At 43.0% G+C, this 19849-nt stretch overlaps 1 protein-coding gene across 1 annotated transcript in view; it reads right to left on the reverse strand.

The window, feature by feature from the left end:
- Positions 1-19849, reverse strand: part of LOC310790618 (proton myo-inositol cotransporter-like) — a gene marked incomplete at both ends in the record, with an annotated part of 98073 nt that overhangs the window by 69323 nt on the left and 8901 nt on the right. The window contains one exon of the mRNA XM_083652332.1: positions 12868-13027. Coding sequence (XP_083508458.1) covers positions 12868-13027 — 160 coding nt within the window. The remainder of the gene's footprint in view (positions 1-12867; positions 13028-19849) is intronic.

Here is a 19849-nt window from a genome sequence, read left to right on the forward strand (position 1 = left end):
GTGTAAGAACCAGCTTTCCTCCTCCTTGTCTGAAAAAACAAAACAACTAAATAAATAATTCATGTGCATCTAAACAACACACATATGTGCATAAATGCTTAGCTTGGACACTTCAATTCATCTGTACAGTAGTTCAAAAGCCCTTTTATTTTTATTTTATATTTTATCCGACCTTCCCCCATTTTCTTCCCAAAGTTGGCCAATTTTACCCCTGCTGCCCTGGTCGCTGCTCCACCCTCTGCCGATCTGGAGAGAGCCGTAGACTAGCACCATGCTTCCTCCAACACATGCGCAGTAGACAGCCAGCTCTTTTCACCTGACAGTGGGAGCTTCAGCGGTAGGACGTAGCACGTGGGAGGATCACGCTATTCCCACCAGTTCCCTTGCCCCCGAACAGGTTCCCCCGACCGACCAGAGGAGGCGCTAGTGCATTCGGGGCCCCTTTTCTAATACCAAGCCAGAACTAAGCATCAATTTGTCATGTCATGACAGAATCACTTATCACTTATCCCTAACAAAACCACTGTTAGACTGACTGATCGTTACGTTGAGAGAAAAAATGCCTCTTGCCAGTTCTCGGCCTCCACACACACAGGCACATAACACAGAGTCCATTTACACCTGGCGTTAACATGCGTTTTCTACCATCAGATTGCAATCAGATTGTGTTTTATCAATTGAAAGTACAGGTGTAAACACCCCCAAAACGCATTGAAGAAGGATTGCAATCTGATCGGCCAAACCACCTCCGGAGGTGGTCAGGGATGCATTGTGCACACATTGAACACAAGTGTAAATGCAATGTGTCCTCTCAATCTGGATACAGCAACTTTATGCGGATTGAGAGAACAACCATTTCTGCCATCGGATTGCAATCTGATGGCAGAAAACGCATGTTAATGCCAGGTGGCCTCACATGCACACACAGACACAGGCACATAACACAGGCACACACAGACACAGGCACGTACACATGCACGCATGCATGCGCACACACACACACACACACACGCACGCACACACGCACACACGCTATGGGGTCCTATCGACGTCACTATTCACTGACACATGCGCAGCAACGTGTGTGTGCCTGCGTGACTTAACATAGTCAATCTTGTCACGCGTGCACACGTACGCGCACTATGATGTGCGCAAACTACATCACGCGTAACAACAAGCTGCGTAGCACAGCTACTTCCAGCGTGTACACGTGTGACCAGTGTTGGAGAAATTTCGTTACGCGTTCACACACACACGCGTTGGTAGTTTCGAGTGTTACGCAACCGGAAGTGTATGTGCAGCGCGCACAACACTGAACACATGAACGCGTCGCGTACTTCTCTTCTGTTTTATTCTATCTCTTTCTATGTTACATTTTCATCCAGTAGATGGTGCCAGTGACCAAACCAACCAGTTGATCAAGCATGTCGCTTCGAGGAGCTGTCCTGAAAGAGAGCAGCGTCACAATCACATAGCCTGCTATAATGTTTTTTTTTTCCATAATACAAACAGGACATGACAAAGACGATAGAAAAGGGGGGGGGGGGGAACCCACAGATTCCGAAACACCACCATTCCGACACCCCCCCACTCAGAAACACCCCCATTCCGAAACCCCCCCACTCCGAAACCCCCCCACTCCGAAATTGATTTTCAAGTCCATATTTCTCAGAGTTTCCTGCATTCCTGCAGCTTGAAATAAACGTTTCAACTCGTTTTTTTATGTCACTTCATATAATTTCGCTATAGCAGCAAACACGAGCCTGCTGCATTCAGATACAGGAATGTGATTGTGAACGTTGGATACATCCTAAAATCAGCTGTGGATCACAGACATTGGTGAGAAATAGCCTTTATTTAGATGTCGGCTGCCACGGACTTTTTTTTTTTTTTTACAGTGTGACTATTTTATTAGATAATATGTATTTCTGATTGAATAAAAACTACATCAAATTGATTGTGACTACGATGGAGTTTTAGGGCCATGCATGATGAAAAATAAAAATTAAAGAGGGATTTTTTTTTCCAATGACAGGAGGGGAAAAAAATAGTTTCCATTTCAAGAATAAAGTCGAAATGTTGAGAATAAAGTCGAAATTTCGTGAATAAAGTTGAAATACTGTAACGAGAATACAATTGAAATGTATCATTGCCCCTGGAGCAATATCTCCAAAGACCAGACAGGCTGGTCTATTTGGATTCCCAGGGGCACAAGTTAACATGTCTTAAGACCAGAGAGGCTAAAAGTCTATGACTGGGCCTAGAGACACCCAGGCCAGCCACCATACCCAGGCTAAGAGCCCCTTTGCCAGCCCCAGACACCCAGGGAAGCCACCCCCACCTCCAGGCTGCCAACAAACTGAAAAATCAAAACAAGTTAGGAGAGCACCGCCCACAGTGTAGCCTACTACTGTACATATCCCATTCTCCGACTCAGTCAGTGGTAGGCTATATCCTGAGTTTCTGAAGTGTTGCAACTACTGTATATTGATGCAATGCCATGTGTATTTAACTTAAATTGCCATAATCTTGAGATTGATCATTCACAGATGATCTTGTACAACCAAATGCAAACGCGGGCCGTGCGTTGTGCAATATGAAGACATTTGGATTCAGGTGTGTCCAAACGCATCCGCCGCCCGTGCATACAGCATAAATTATTCTTATTGCCGTTATTAAGGAGAGGAGTTGATTTGCCACTTAAGGAATGGTAAGTAGGCTATGATCACATGTGGTCTCAAACACCAAGTGCTTTCGTAGGCTATACTTACATTTTTCTTCCATAAAAGCAAATATTATTCCCATGTTGCAAAGTGAGCTATAGGTCTATATGAGGAATTCTAGCCATTCAATAGAGGCCTATATCAAAATTGTGCTGACGGGCAGATACAGGCTTTCATCTTGCTGCGCACCTGTGTGGAGCTGCCTGCCGACTCCATATCCAAGTGTGTCTCCAACTTGCAATGCACAATCCTAGCCTGTGTAATATGAATAGGCCTCTGCTCCTCAATTCTTAATCAATTTATTTTGTTGCCTATAGCCTAATTTCCGGATTGCCGCCGCGTTAAATTCGGCTGTGTCAACCACGCTTATAACCAGCAGATCAAAACGCGACAATGCTCACTGCAGGCCAAGCGCATGGCTTGTTGAGATGAGTGCACTGCCGACAAACCTTTCTCAGATGATACTGTTAATATGTCAACACAGAAGTTAAAATAAAGTGTTGGAATATTTGTAATAAAATCAGAACAAACTAATTTTCGTTTTTAAATCAAGTTGTGTGTTGTTTCTGCAATGTCAGGCTATTTGATGCAGACATCACGGCATTTTGAAATAATGGACATCTCGTTAACAATGGCTATATTTCTCTTAAACATAAAATAGGCTAAATAAGGCACACACAAAAACTAACCTACCTTTTTTTATTTATAGCTGCCAGCCATATTTATAGTATGCTATATGATTATCGGTAGGCCTATAGCCTATTTAAAATTCATATTTGAAAGGTTGAATCCTCCATCGTTTCAGGGGGCACGGGTCAGACAGCCATGTCTACATTAGCTTACCTATTTGATGGGTCGGCACTTTGTTATGTATGTTCATATTACGCATGGGTTTTCACTGCTTTTTCGCGCATTGCAAGTTGGAGAGACACTTGGATTTGAGTCGGCAGGTAGCTCCATGTGAGCCAGCAAGCATTGTTCATTTTAAATTAGTTTTAATTCGATTTTGGGCCTTGATTATGCCACTCTATAGGCCCGCATATCAATTGATGAAAGGAGTGCCGGCAAGTGTTAGCTTATAAACAGGGTTCGAGTTATAGTCAGATAGCTATGGGGTCCCCCTAAATTGGGCCGTTTTTTCCTCAAATTGTGGCCGTTTGAAGCCAGATTTAGAGGAATATCTAATTTTAAATTAACATTCGGTTTAGACTGTTGTATGATGTTATTATTCAGTCTTACACTTGCATCTGATAAAATACAACAATTTAATTTTACAAATGAGACAAAATTGCTTAACTTAAATTAACATTTATTTAACTCTGTCTCTGCACTTATAAATCAAAAACTACAAAAATAAATACATAATGCTCATACAATTTGCTTTCCGAGCAGTTCTCTGCACTCAGCAAGAAACGCTATCTAAAAACAACAAGAAGAAAACAGATGAATGGGGCAGCCATCCCCTACGCTACCGTTGCATAGCAACAACAGACCGGAAGTTACCAGAGTAGGCTAACCTTACGAACAAACCCCTTGTGCACAGGTAATCAAGAACTTGTGAATGAAAAACAAATTGCAACAAACAGCAGCATATTTCAGCAGATACAGTAGCAGCATCTTGTTAGAACAAAAACAACTGTAGGCGTAATACTTACAAAATGAAAAATCTCAGACTCCTCTCCTCTCCTCTCATCATCAGACCATAACGTTAGCTTACCTACTAGCTAGTAGCAACCTAGCTGTTGCACTAACAGGTCGTTGTCCCTTGTCTGAAGTCGTTCTTTGTTTCTTTCTGAAACCGAAGCTATCCAGGCTTGTACACCCCGTTGGCAGCTTCAGCCTTTTCTTCAGTGGCATGATAACGCTATACTAAAGATTAATAAGATCTTGTTGGCTCAGGCGGCTGTTTACATCACGTGATGGTTGCATGTTGTGGCTTCTTCTCCCTGCAACTCGGTTGTAGCAGTAGAACACGCGCTCATGGGCGGCACATGGTGGCTTGGAGGTGAAATGCAGCCTATTTCACACAACAATTCAAACGGTTGTTTTGGGAAAACTGAAAACATGTTTCTTATTTAGCCTATTTATCTAGTTAACATAAATAATAATAATTCTTCCATCGAAAAATGTGTTATATGGAACACAAAAAAGGAAAAAATAAATAAAAATAAAAAAGTTATATTTGTGGGGGTCCCACAGGTGTTCTGGACTATGGGGTCCCAGACTCTAGCTATGGGGTCCAAGACCCCATAGGTCCCCCCATAACTCGAACCCTGCCTATAAACTATAACTCCTTTGATGTCCAACACGCAGTGCACAGCGAGATGAAAGCCTGCATCTGCCCATCACCAGCACAATTTTGATATATAGGCCTATTGAAATGCTAGAATTAAATGTTCACACATCTCCATCTATTAAATTAGCGAATATTATTTTGTGATGTGTAGGCTAGCCTATAGGCTACGTGATGAATGAATGAATTTGCAATTAGGAAGTGCAGATGCACAGTGCGCCTCTCGTCACCTCACAACAACATGGGAATAACATTTGCTTTTATGGAAGAAAAAGGTAAGAAATAGCGTATTGTGTTAGTTAGCCTCAATCTCGAGATTATGGCAATTTAAACGAATTAAATCCATCAAGAATTGAAGAGAGGAATTGGAAACATGCGGATGTTGGCTGCCAATCTATATGCACCATGCAGTCGCAATATGATTATTTATTTATTTATTTTCAGAGTGTTTATTCTAATTAATTTCATCTGATAATATGTATAGGCCTAAAACTGTAGGAAATTCATTGTGTTTATAGGTGTTGCCCCCATGCACGTGAGTCTAATTTATTATAGAGTTAATATAATGTAGGCTATAGTCTACTTAACTTTTCAATAAAAATAAAAATAAATAGCTTAAACATATGCCTTATGTTATTTAGCCTAGCTGTTTTCAGGGGAGCTGTGTGGACAAAGGGAAGGATTATAGATAGAACACTTCAATTAACATATTCGGCCTGTTTTCTGGAAAACGACCTAGTGAAGACTTTCCACTCTGCTGGGCCTAAATACCAGGTGTGGTCTTGCGCATTCCTGGCTCGCAGTTTTCTGCAGGTCACGGTGCACAGAGATATCTCTACAATCACTAAACATTGTTCATTTATGTTGTCTTGCCACACAGTTTGTTAAGTTTGTCAAATGCGTAATCGGAGAGCGCAAGGATCTGTTCCACAGCAGCATATTCAACTGATTATTTATATCTCCTGACACGCCGACAGGATCTAATCATAAATTATGTTTTCTACACATCTAAAGGTGAGCTGTTACACACGCCCACATTCATACCGTGAAAGGTGTTTGAAAAAATTTTTTTGTAACTTTGAGTCAAATGCTCACAGTTGAATAAGGTTCATTCAGTCATATATTAGCAAGATGAGGACGTTCTTATTTGTGAATGCCAGTCGGGTTGAACTGATTTTGTTTTATGAAAATCTGAGGAAATTTAGCTTCCCCATTCCCGATGGTCTAACATGCATATGCATATTTTCAATAAAAAACAATGAGTTGAACGTTCATTTCAAGCTTTTGTAATTGGCTGCAGCTTATTTCCGAATCGATTGCGGCTGGAGAGCTGGCTGCAGTGTTTGATGCAGGAAACTCGGAGAAATATGGACTTGAAAATCAATTTCGGAGTGGGGTTTCGAAATGGAGGGGATGTCCCCATTCGGAATAGCGGTGCCTTTAAAAAAAATGGGAACCCCCTCCATTACGAAGAATGGAGGTCGATCTTCGGAATGGGGGGGTTTCGAAAAGGCAGGGTGTAAGATATGCTATGTAGTACTGGTGGATATCTGGAAGTCCTATTCCTCCACTGCTTCGCGGCTGTATTAATTTTTTATAGCTGATCCTTGGTTTTTTGTCCCTCCATAGGAGGGATACAGGGTGTGTCATAATCATAATCAGTTTATGAACGAAAAAAGGGCTCGCAACACAATTTCAGCAGCAGAGAGAGACAGACGGCAGACGGCAGCGGCGCAGCCGCGCACAGCGCACTGAGTGGAAGAGGAGCTGTCCTGCTGCTGAAAGGAGCAGCGTCACAATCACATAGCCTGCTATGAACCAGAGAAAGCACTTATAACCTAAGAGGAATCTGCATGTTCACAACTACAACAACAAAAACCAGAACAAATGCAATGCAAAGATGTATAACAGTTAAAGGAGTTAAATTATGGAATGGACTAGAAAATGAAATAAAAATGTGTAAAACAATCAACAAATTTAAAAAAATGTTAAAAAATCAGATTATTAACAAATATAAAACTCAAGATTGATATTTATATTATATTACATTATTATATTTAAACATATTATTACATTCATAGATATATAGAAATTTAGTTTGTGTATTTGACACTTTGTAAGTACAATTCATGTGTATATAGAATACCTGTATTTTGCTTAGTACTCATTATTATTGTTATTATCATTACTATCAATATTATCAATATTATATATCAAGAAAAAAAAAAAAAAAAAAAAAAAAAATGAATGTAAAAAGGGTAGGCGCTATAAGCGTTTGCTTCAGCCTACTCCTTTTCGGTCAGATCTTTTCAGGCTTGTATACACCCAACCAGCAATCACTGTTTGTTCTCTTATTTTGTTTTCTTGCTTTTCTTTAATCACAACTGTATTGAGCTGTACTTGTGAAATTGACCGAAATAAACTAAACTAAACTAAACTAAACTATAATGTTTATTAATGTTCCAGATGTATTTTATTTTATTGACAGTATTTCATTGTTAATATGAGCTGCTGATTGTAACTCATCAATTTCCCCTCAGGCCACGCGTCGTGTCGCTGGCTGCAACAGGCATCCCCTGGCCGCACCGCTGCTGCCTGTGATTTTGAAGGCCCAATTCGAAGGCCCAATTGGGCCGAAACTGTCTCAATAAATGTCCGCCACGGGAGCTATCAAGAAATTGTGTTGCGTGCCCTTTTTTCGTTCATAAACTGATTATTCTGAGTTCAGTAATTCTCATTATCAGTTTATTGTGTGCATGACAGTAAACACACTCATTCTAGATCTATTCTTTGATCACACTGCACACAAAACCACGCAATTCATAAACAGATCATTTTAATCATGGCTCAGAAATGTTCAGGCAATAATACTTCAGGAAAATAGATACTAATCATTAACTAATGACTACCTACTCATTAACTATGATTAACTAGTGATTGACTAATGCCAAATTTTTCATTAGCTACTCATTAACTGGCTATTAGTTAATGGTTAGTTTACTAGTAACTACTATAGTATTTGTGTACGTTATTGTAAAGTGTTACCATATAATAGGCTATAGCAGGGGTGCCCACACTTTTTCAGCTTGCGAGCTACTTTTAAAATGACCAAGTCAAAGTGAGCTACCAAGCATATTTATTTATATATATATACACTGAGTATACAGTGGAAAACAGTGGAACAGTGGAAAAACAGTGGAAACAGTGGAAAAACAGTGGAAAAACAGTGGAAACAGTGGAAAAACAGTGGAAAAACAGTGGAAACAGTGGGAAAACAGTAAAAAAAAAAAAAAAAAAAAAAAAAAAAAAAATTTTTTTTTTTTTTTTCTTCCTCAATGCCATGCGATCGACCACACTACCTTCGCGATCGACCGGTCGATCGCGATCGACGTATTGGGCACCCCTGGGCTATAGCTACAAAACACAAAATAAAAAACCAGGCGATCTTTCAGCATGTAGCATAACGTTTTTTAAATGGCCTCTGAAATGTTTAGGCAATAAAACAAATAAATAAATAAATAAAATAAAAATATTGCCTATGAATGAGGAATCAAGTTAACAAAAACAGAGAGCAGCAGGCTTTTATAATAGGCTACAAAATAAAAAATAACAACTTCACATGTTGCTGTTAAGGAACAGCAGAGCATTAACACTTGCAGCAGCTCATATTAACAATGAAATACTGTCAATAAAATAAAATACATCTGGAACATTAATAAACATTATAGCAGGCTATGTGATTGTGACGCTGCTCTGTTTCAGAAGCAGGACAGCTCCTCGAAGCGACGCGTGATTTCTAACCCCACATAGCACCTGGGGTTTTTCATCTTTTAAAATAAAGATGTTTAAAAAACTTTTGCTTGTTACATTTTCAGTGCTGTACCTTTTCTCTGGGTAAGAATTGAGCTTGAAATTAACGATATGATACATTATATATATGAGCTATGAACGTGAACACAACACCGTTTATATTATTGCATGTTTTTGTAGATTGTGTAGCCTACATTGTGTAGAATTATTATGCTTATTATTATTACTATGCTAAGGAAGGTAGGTGACCATAATTAATTTCAATGTCCGCTCTCAATGTCCGCTCTCGAAATCGCTGTCGTTCTCAAGAGCTATTCAGTTGGTTCATTAAATCGCTGGGCTGCGTGCCCTCCAGTGCTGCTCCTGGCCAATCCCGGCGCCACAGGGCGTGGTTATTGCTTATCCTATGTGGGGTTAGAAATCACGCCTAAGCGACATGCTTGATCAACTGGTTGGTTTGGTCACTGGCACCATCTACTGGATGAAAATGTAACATAGAAAGAGATAGAATAACACAGAACAGAACTACACGACGCGTTCATGTGTTCAGTGTTGTGCACGATGCAGATACACTTCTGGTTGCGTAACACTCAAAACTGCGAACGGGTGTGTGTGTGAACGCCTAACGAAATTTCTCCAACACTGGTCACACGTGTACATGCTGGAAGTAGCTGTGCTACGCAGCTTGTTGTTACGCGTGATGTAGTTTGCGCACATCATAGTCCGCGTGCATGTGCCCGCGTGACAAAATTGTTCTATTATCTTCATGCGTGCGCTTACGCGCTCTGGCTGCGCAACCCGCGTACATCATTCTTACGCGTAATGATGTACGCGGGGTGCGCAGCCAGAGCGCGTAAGCGCACGCATGAAGATAATAGAACAATTTTGTCACGCGGGCACATGCACGCGGACTATGATGTGCGCAAACTACATCACGCGTAACAACAAGCTGCGTAGCACAGCTACTTACAGCGTGTACACGTGTGACCAGTGTTGGAGAAATTCCGTTACGCGTTCACACACAGACACGTTGGCAGGTTTGAGTGTTACGCAACCGGAAGTGTATGTGCAGCGCGCACAACACTGAACACATGAACGCCTCGCGTAGTTCTCTTCTCTTTTATTCTATTTCTTTCTATGTTACATTTTCATCCATGCTGTGTGTGAACGCATAACGAAATTTCTCCAACACTGGTCACACGTGTACACGCTGGAAGTAGCTGTGCTACGCAGCTTGTCGTTACGCGTGATGTAGTTTGCGCACATCATAGTGCGCGTACGTGTGCACGCGTGACAAGATTGACTATGTTAAGTCATGCAGGCACACACACGTTGCTGCGCATGTGTCAGTGAATAGTGAGACGTATGGACCTCCATACACACGCACACGCGCACGCGCACGCGCACGCGCACGCGCACGCGCACACACACACACACACACACACACACACACACACACACACACACACACACACACACACACACACACACACACACAGGCACATGACCAGGGATCAAAACAATCTGTAAAGTGTACGAGTTTGTCTTTTGGGAAATCCAAAAAGTGCGGTGAAAGGCAGGGAAGGACGATGAGGTAGAAGAGAAGTGGAAAAAGAAATGGAGAGAAAGATATCTACCCCTTCATGACGCTAAAGGTGCATTCACACCGAGATATTTATTTTTCGCTCTGTCGCTCAAGTCAACCCTTTGGAATCGCTCTGTCGCTCTGTTTAAATCGCTCATCAACAGGCACACGAAATGACGGACATGTGGGGGATATAACGTTACGCAATGTCATGCTGTTTGTCCACTACGAGCCACCGTCATTGTTTACAAGCTAAGTCTATCAGCGTGCTCCTAATGCGAGCTGCATACCGGTAGTACAGACTTCACTTATGTCAGCTGTCAGCCTGTCAATGTGGTTTGTTGCCACACAATAAACCAGCGGTTTGTTCCAAGCCAGTGTGATCCTTGACTCGCTCTCACACGGCAGCCAATCAGCATTGAACAGCGAGCGACTGATGCCAGCGTATTTTCGCTCGAGTTGGGATATTTCATCTTGAGCGACGAGCGTATTTTCTCCCTGTCGCTCTGTCTCTGCCGCTCGGACGCCCAGCGATTATTCTCCCAGGCGAATATACGCTCAATCGCTCGTTTGCATTGACTTTGTATGTAAACTCGACGCCAGCGACAAACTTTAATAGGTCGGTGTGAACGCAGCTTTAGAGGGATGTAGTCGAAGAGAGGGAGCAGCAGGTAGCTGTTTTGTATGACTTCAGCAAAGAGTGGAACAAAATCCAAAAGCCAAAAGGAGTGATTTACATAGATTTCTAGCAGAGTGAACGCACAGGAGCTGTAGGAAGCCTCCCTTCTACTGAGCAGGCGTAGAAGTTAATCAGAATGACATTCATATTCACAACTCACTAAAAAGAAGCTATTATCGCACATGAATCGCATCAATCTCAGACACTTAGTCTACCTTAACTGCAGTCAAATCCTTGCCAAAAAAGGATGGTTCTCTTATCTCAACATTCACACATGGGAAGCTGCAAACTCTGAATTCAACAGAACAGGAGGGAAAGATACAGACAAAGGCAGAAAAGAGTGAAAATAAAGTACACGTAAGATAAAACAGAAAGGAAGAAAGAGAGATGTGGGGAGAGATAAAGGCTTATCTTTTATGCTTGCTCTCAGCAAATGTTAGGGGACAGACCACGCATGCGGTGACATTTTTGGAATGAGCGTCTGAGCCAGCAGCCCGGCTTTTTCTACATTTGAGGCAAAAGGAACCAGAAGGATGTGACACAGATATCACATCTGACTGCATGGGCATTATCAATACTGGGTTACATCCATCTGAGAATCCTCATAGCCACTGTGGAAGTCCCACACAGGAAATAACATTTGTTCTCTTTTCAGCAGTGCGTGTGTGTGTGTGTGTGTGTGTGTGTGTGTGTGTGTGTGTGTGCATGTGTGTGTGTTAAAAAGTTACTTTTTAAAATGAGTTGTTCCTGCATCTACATGTAGATGCCAACAACCAAATGACACACTTGACAGTAACGTTACAGTATAGGCAAAAGTACTTTAACTAAACTAAATTACTTTTTATAAGTAACAAAGTAAACTAATTACTTTTAAGTTAACTTTTCCCGACACTAACCGATTTAGTTCAACTTTTCTACAATATTTTAGACAAAAAGAAAGGCTGCAGCTGCCTTGATAGACGCACAATGTGGGAAAACGTAAAACTGCACATTGTTATACTGTGCAGTGGAGTGTGTGTGTTTGTGTGTATATCCATGCCTATCAGTGTGTGTGTGTGTGTGTGTGTGTGTGTGTGTGTGTGTGTGTGTGGGGTGTGTGTGTACAGTATATCCATGCCTATCAGTGTGTGTGTGTGTGTGTGTGTGTGTGTGTGTGTGTGTGTGTGTGTGGGGTGTGTGTGTACAGTATATCCATGCATATCAGCGTGTGGGTGTGTGTGTGTGTGTGTGTGTGTGTGTGTGTGTGTGTGTGGGGTGTGTGTGTATATCCATGCCTATCAGTGTGTGTCCATGCATGTCAGCGTGTGTGTGTGTGTGTGTGTGTGTGTGTGTGTATATCCATGCCTATCAGTGTGTGTCTGTGTGTGTCCATGCATGTCCAACCCGATCTCCAAAAAAATTGTAAAATAGCAACGTTTGTGGACAAACGTTGGTATTTTACAATGTCGGCTAAGAAATTGTAAAATGGGAACGTATGCGTCTACAGCGGTGGGCGTGGTTTGGGCGTGTTTTACGGAGATTTTCTGTTTCTAACCCCTCCCCCTACTCTAATCCTAACCCTAAAATCTCAGAACGTTACTATTTTACAATTTTCGAGCCGAAATTGTAAAATAGCAACGTTGGTCCATATCGTTGGTATTATACAATTTTCTGTGAGCATGTCAGTGTGTGTGTGTGTGTGTGTGTGTGTGTGTGTATATCCATGCCTATCAGTGTGTGTCTGTGTGTGTCCATGCATGTCACTGTGTGTGTGTGTGTGTGTGTGTGTGTGTCTGACCTCCACCCGTCGTGCTGCAGGTAGCTGAAGGCCCCGTCGATGAGGCTGGCAGTGAACTGTCCCCCGGTGATGAAGAGGGTGTTGACGGTCACCAGCTGCCCCCTAAGGTGTGGAGGAGATGCCTCTGCAATGTACACCGGCACCGTCATGGAGGCAATGCCTGAGCGGCGTGAGAAGAGACATGTTACACACAACAGCTACTCTCAGCCAAGCTTTCTGCATGCTGCTAATTCCTTCATTGGTTTCTGTGCCTTTGCTTTTAACAAAGCAGCTTGTTACCAATCTGTCTGATGTTTTCCTTTTTTCTTTCTTTAAGGATGGGACGATATAGCCATATTCAATATATTGCAATACAAAAATGTGACAATACGTACTGAAGTGTAGAAAAATGAATTCTGATATTAGCTAAAATAAAATATGTTGTAGTAATCACCAGTGTTAGGGGGGAAACGAGCTGCTGCTGCTGCACTTTTGCAGCAAAAGTAATGTTACATCAAATATTACACATTACTAATAGGATTTTGGTAATATTATTACAATTACTATGTCCAGTAATGCATTACCCCCCGAAACACAACTTGTTGTAGAAGAACTGCGTCTTTAGCGTGAGCAGATAGCCACCAGTGCGGTGCAGAAACACCGCAGCTCCTCTCACACCTAGTTGTATACAGTTGTCGACTCCCCTGCAGAATCTGACTCCCCTTTAAAGGGATAGTGCGGATTATTGGACATGAAGTCGTATGAACTCCATACCAGTTGTAGAGTGTACCTATATAGGCTACTCGGCAGCAGTAGCTCTGCAACTCTGTTGATCTGCGTCTTCTTGCTCCGCCTCTCTCTCTCTCCCCCCTCTCTCTCTGCCCATTCTAGGTCGAGGTCTAGGTCTATAGTTCCTCACCTGTGTATTCAGGTTCATAAAGACATCCCCTCGAATCTGGTGTAAACGGCATATATTCAGCCTGTTTACAGAGCGCGCTTTGTCTGAAACACCTGGACACAGTGTTAGTGACTCCCGCGGAGCCAGAAAGTAGTGCTAATAAATAGCGCGGTCTGATCAACAGCAAGACTGCGGTTTTATTGTTGAAATTACATGTCATAACACATGCATGCTTTCTTTAGGAGTAAAACTTGATAACTCCGTGACCCTAGAATGTCTACCGGTACTAGTATTTCTCCACTCAGATAAAGCTAGAGCTGGTATGGAGTTCATACGACTTTATGTCCAATAATCCGCACTATCCCTTTAATGGTTTTGATATTTAAAGGTCCTAGCCGCAAGAACCAAGGGATTTCATCTGTCATTCTTTGTTCCATAGACATTTCTTAAAATGCTTATAAAAATACTTGTACTTTCTCAAATCAAGTGATTCAGCTACATTTGTAATCAGGAGAGACCATAGAACATTTCACTTGGACCAAAACATAAAACTTTTTTAAAAGTTGTGGTTTGAATGAAATGTTCTATGGTCTCTCCTGATTCTAAAGCTGAATCCTTTGGTATGAGTAAGCATTTTAAGAAATGTCTATAGAAAAAAGAATAGCGGATGAAATCTCTTGGTACGTATGCTTAAACCAGAAGTGGGCGTGACTTTGGCTTTCTATAACAATGCAGTCAGGAAGGTGCATGACTGGAGTACTCAAACTCAGGCACGTGCACACATAGACATCAAAGGGGGCTTGAGCCCCTGCCTTTTTTCAGTCTGTAAAAAGTGCCCTTTCCTGACCATGAATGCAGCATTTCTAATGGTGCTTTGTATGGAAATTGCCCTTTTCATGCCGTCACTGAAGGCAGCATTCAAAGAGAAATGCCTTTTCCGAGCTCTCTTGGCCTTGAATGCATCATTTCTAATAGGCCTCTGCATGGACCAGTGTTTTTCTATGCCGCCCCTGAAGGCAGCAGCCCAAAAACCGCACGTGGCTTGCCCATTGACTGTTGAGAGCGAGACGGCCCGTCCCCGCCCACTCCAGCAGTGCGCACTCAGCCACATGCAGACTGAACGACAGCAGCACAGGCGCACACTCACTGACAGATATATCAGTCAACGTGAATCAGGTATGTATGTTTGTCAAAACAAAGAATTATACAGAGAGCCAACCACCACCCCCCACCCCCCCGTACAAGTATCATCCTAAAATGAGATATTCCTCTAAATCTGGTTAAAATCTGAATATTTAAAATTAGTTATACCCCTAAATTGGCCTTCAAATTGTCTGAAATTTCCACCGCCGCCCTCCGGCATTTCTGCACCGAAGTGCCCTTTTAGGAATTTGAGCCCCTGCCCCTCTAATGTTTTCTGCACGTCCCTGCTCAAACTTTCGCTTGGTTTGACCAAGTAAAACTATTTTTACGGGCATTTTACGAAATGCCTATGGAAAAAAGAATGGTGGATGAAATCTCTTGGTGCGTATGCCTAAACCATAAGTTTAGCCGGAAGTGGGCATGACTTTGGCTCTCTATACTGATTGAAATTATTTCACAGTATGTAATCAGTAACCAGGGTGACATTCTCAAAGGGGCCGTGACCCTTACGGCAACGGCAACAAACAAGATGTGGTGGTGAAGTGAATAAAAGACACACAGAGAAGCACTACAGTTGTAATGGGCTCTTCCCTATTCAGACGTCTAATCACACACACACACACACATACACACACACACACACACACACACACACACATACACACACACGGCACACACACGCACACACACACACACTCGCGCGCGGACGGCATACACACACACACACACACACACACACACACACACACACACACTGAGCAAACACAAGGGTGTGTTTGCTCAGGATTGATCTGACGAGCTGCCATGAGATGGCCGCTCTCTGCAGCTGGCTCGTGATAAGCTCTATTAATAGTCTCCCACTGCTTTCTATATCGCTCAATCCCCCCTAACCCGCCAACTCCTCCCCTCTCCCTCCCCCCGATGGCCGCCATGATGACGTGTCTACCTGTTGCTATGGTAATGACTCGCTGGGAAACCAGGCGCGCCGTCTCCAAGTGGGCAGCGCGCTGTGGCAGCTTGGGGGGGGGGGGGGTATTTTGTACTGTTTCACTGTTAGAAAAATGTGTGTTTTGTAAAGTGCAAATGACAATGATGATATGATACTTATTATTATATACACTTGCAAGTCAGTGGGCTGCCACAGTTACTAAGCATTTCATACATAAAAATTAATCCTATAATAAGAATGTCTGTGTGTGAGCAAATTGTGTCTGGCCCAGCTATGCCATTTTACGTGCGATTGTGATGAATCTTTCAGGAAGTGTAAAGAGCACCCTTGCGGGTGACCTAACACAGAGCCAGATTTATGAAGGTATTAGGGCCGACTAAATGGGCAAGAATGGCTAATTAGTGGCCTAAATGAGTCAACACAGGTTCAGCACCATGGAGAGCTCAATTCGTTAGCTACTGATGGAGCTCACCTGAGTGGAGGAGCACAGCTGTGTCGAGTTGTAATCAGCCAGAGAGGTGGACTATGAAAACCCTCTGGGGAGAGAGAGAGGAGAGGCTGCATGCCAACGCTGTGAGCGAGGCCTGACTAAATGTCCTGTGAGTGTGTGCTCCAACGGGTATCACAATCACAACTATAATAAGAATGCAAAGTCTCTGTGAGTGAATGAGTGAGTGAGCGAGCGAGCGAACAATGGCTGCGCAGCCGGATTCACTGCACGGGTATTCCGCTAGTGATTAAACAAAATAAAATCTATTTACTAAACATTAAAAAGCAATGTCAGTGAAACAAAACACATAAAAGCACAACAATGAATATGAAAGCAATACATCAAACGGATGGGTCAAGGAAAATCAATAAAAGATCATTACATAAAAGCGATGACATCAATATAAAATAACAATTAAGAAGAGCTTATAGCACTTCACACACACACGCGCGCACGCACGCACGCACGCACGCACACACACACACACACACACACACACACACACACACTATTCTCATTAGCCTACTCAACTCTGCAAGCCTTTCCCACCCCACTAATATCCTGAGGGGAAACCTAGCTAGTGGTTGAAAGCCCTCCTGTTCAATATCCAGTAATCAACCAGAAGACACTCAGACAACGCCGAGCCACTCCCTCTTGCTGTTACACCCCAAAAGCATCATTCCTATCACTTACATTTGAAGTTAAATTGATTTCTTGACCTTGCAAACATTCCTGTGTGTGCGGCATATCTACAGATTCCTGTCATGTGGCGACCGATTGATGAGATCAATATTGATTTGACTGTAAAGTCCATGGAAAACAAATTCATAGATTTGTTTCTAAACACATTACACGTGTTAGAAATGAGTTGCTGAGAACGAAAAGTCTTAGCACCATCTAATACTGAATTGTAGAGTTAGACCGTTTTTCAATGATTTTTTGAGCGGCCTTAAGAGAGGCCTGAGAGGTCTCTGGATGATGCAATGGAACCATACTTATGCCCCCTCCCTGTGACATCATCACTCAGTGGGACGAAAATTGAAACAAACAAACAGACAAACAAACAGAGCCCACTTACTCCCTTTTATGATGATGACTAGAAATCTAGGCTCGCCCGCTGCATGGCCTCGCCCGCCCTGCGCTCACATACGCAGCAGCCGAGCCCGCAGCTCGACTGTTGCATGGCCTCGCCTGCTCTATTGGCTTGCTCTATTTGCTCAAATTTCGCATCACTGATGACATCACTCACTGATGACATGTGTCACTGTAGGACACTGTGACATCATCAGTGGGACAAAAATGTAAACAAACAGAGCAACAGACAAACAGAGCCCACTTACTCCCTTTTATCTCGTCGCTGCGCGAGTGATGTGATGCTAAGAGCGTAGTGATCTCAGGTATTCAAATTCTTTAGAAATTCCCTTCTGAATGTAAAACTGCAGTGAAAACAAGTGAAATCACCTCAACCCTACTGGGATCAAAAAGAAATAGGATTTTAAGGCTCTATATCAGCTCAAGATTAAGCGACCTGCTAAGATGGACATTTCTGACAGTGTGCCCTTCAAGTGAGCGTAGCGGTGTGTGATTCCTGTACCGAGAAACCCTGTAATGAGCTCTCCTTTTCAGTACCAGGGAGAGCATCACCCCCCCCCCCCCTCCCCCCCGCCCCAGTCAATGTCTGGTCAGGCACAGTACAAAGGATCTCTCTTGTCTTGAGACGGCAGCTTTTGAGTGCACAGAACAAAGCCTGAGACTGACTCACTAGATCAGAGACTAGACTCCACATCACTGAGGGAGTAAAGAAATGGTCAGGAGGAGGAGGGAGGCAGTGGGAACATTCTCTAGCACTAAGTAGCTGGTCGCTGATGGTGGAAGCTAATTAGACTAATGAGGATTCTCAGAAATAGAGACTGAGGAAAGGAGACGCAGAAGCGTTGCAGATGTAAAAATAGCACGCAAAAAAGTACGAGTTGTGAAGTGTGGTGCCGAAGTGACGCACAAAGTAGAAGACTGCGGTTGTGCTGAGAAGCTCTGACGTGTGAACAAGCAGGGTGTTTGTTGTTCAGTCAATATTCCCAGAATAAATAAAAAATTAAAGGAAAAAAACAGTCCTGTTAAAACAGAATCAATGTAGTTTGGTTTTGGGCCCATTTACAAAAGCTTAGTTTAGTTGTTTCTTATTCCCATGGAGAACTAGCCAAACATAGACAGTGTTAATTACAGTAAGTTGCTGTAATTGTATTACTTTGCCCAGTAAACTAGTAGTGGAAGGGATTACAATTTCCAAACTGTGATTATATTACAGTTCCTACTGCAAGTAACTTCAAGTTACTGCATTACTTTCCCCAGCGCTGGCACAGTGCTAGAATGACGTGTGGATTTCCAAAACCCAAATTGTTTTTTGCCATACAGGCAAATAAATAAAACGGATATGCAGCAGTTTGGCTGATTGTTGACTGTTGACTCCCGTATATGGTTCCAATAAAGTGAACTCCTTCTAAAAGGAGCTGCCTAAACAGGTTCTACATCACTTTTACGGAAGGGGGTAGTGAAAGTAATAATTTAATGGGTAACACAACTAAGTGCTTTTGATGCATGTAATAAGTGAAGTAATTGCTTTTTAAAGGAGTAATAAGTAACTTATTACACTTCCTGAGTAACTATTTCGTCTTGCCAGGAAGGTTTTGGTGATAGATCATTATTCTCCCATAACCTCCTTAAACGATTCCTGAAAGGGCTAAGGCGCAGCAAGCCTATCGTTCGCTCACTGGCCCCCAGTGGGACTTGCCCCTGGTGCTCTCATTGAAAACAGCCCTCTTATTGGCTCTCACCTGAGTGACTTGTGCGCTTTGTCTGTGGCACCATCGTGCCTAGCCATCAGAGCAGATGGAGGGTCAGCTACCCTGCTGTCAAATCCCTCTTTCATCCCCAAGTCCCTGGACAGCTCGTTCAGGCCGAGAGCTATCTCACTGGAGGGCTTCTTTCCCCCTCCTCACAGTGATCCCACTGAGGAGGCGGCACATCGCCTATGCCCAATACGCGTGCTGGCACAGTACGTTTTACGCATGACACACAACAGCTGTTTGCCCACTACAGAGTCCAGTCGCCAGGATCCGCTCTCTCTACACAGCGGCTCTCCCACTGGCTCTGTGCTGCCATCTCAGAAGCATATATGGCGACAGGAGACTAAGCCCCTTAGGGCATCAGAGCACATTCCACCAGAGCCATGGCATCCTCCATGGCACTACTGAGAGGCGTGTCCGTGGCGGATATCTGTGCTGCAGCCTCATGGGCCTCAGCTGACCGCTTCCGCCTAAGGGATGTCTCAGGAGAGTCTCTGACCCACTCAGTACTGCAGGCACGAGAAAGCAGGTAATCTTTCCAAGCCCCATTACGCACAGACCAGTGGAAAACCCCAGACCGATACAAATGGTCGAGGTCTTTAAACAGGGTCTTTCTATGGAAGAAGCTTTGGCTGCCACAAGCCAAAGCAGGCGTTTCAGCACTAAAATGTGGTGATAGA

Source organism: Poromitra crassiceps (assembly GCF_964638095.1).
Source record: "Poromitra crassiceps genome assembly, chromosome: 2".
NCBI lineage: Eukaryota > Metazoa > Chordata > Actinopteri > Beryciformes > Melamphaidae > Poromitra > Poromitra crassiceps.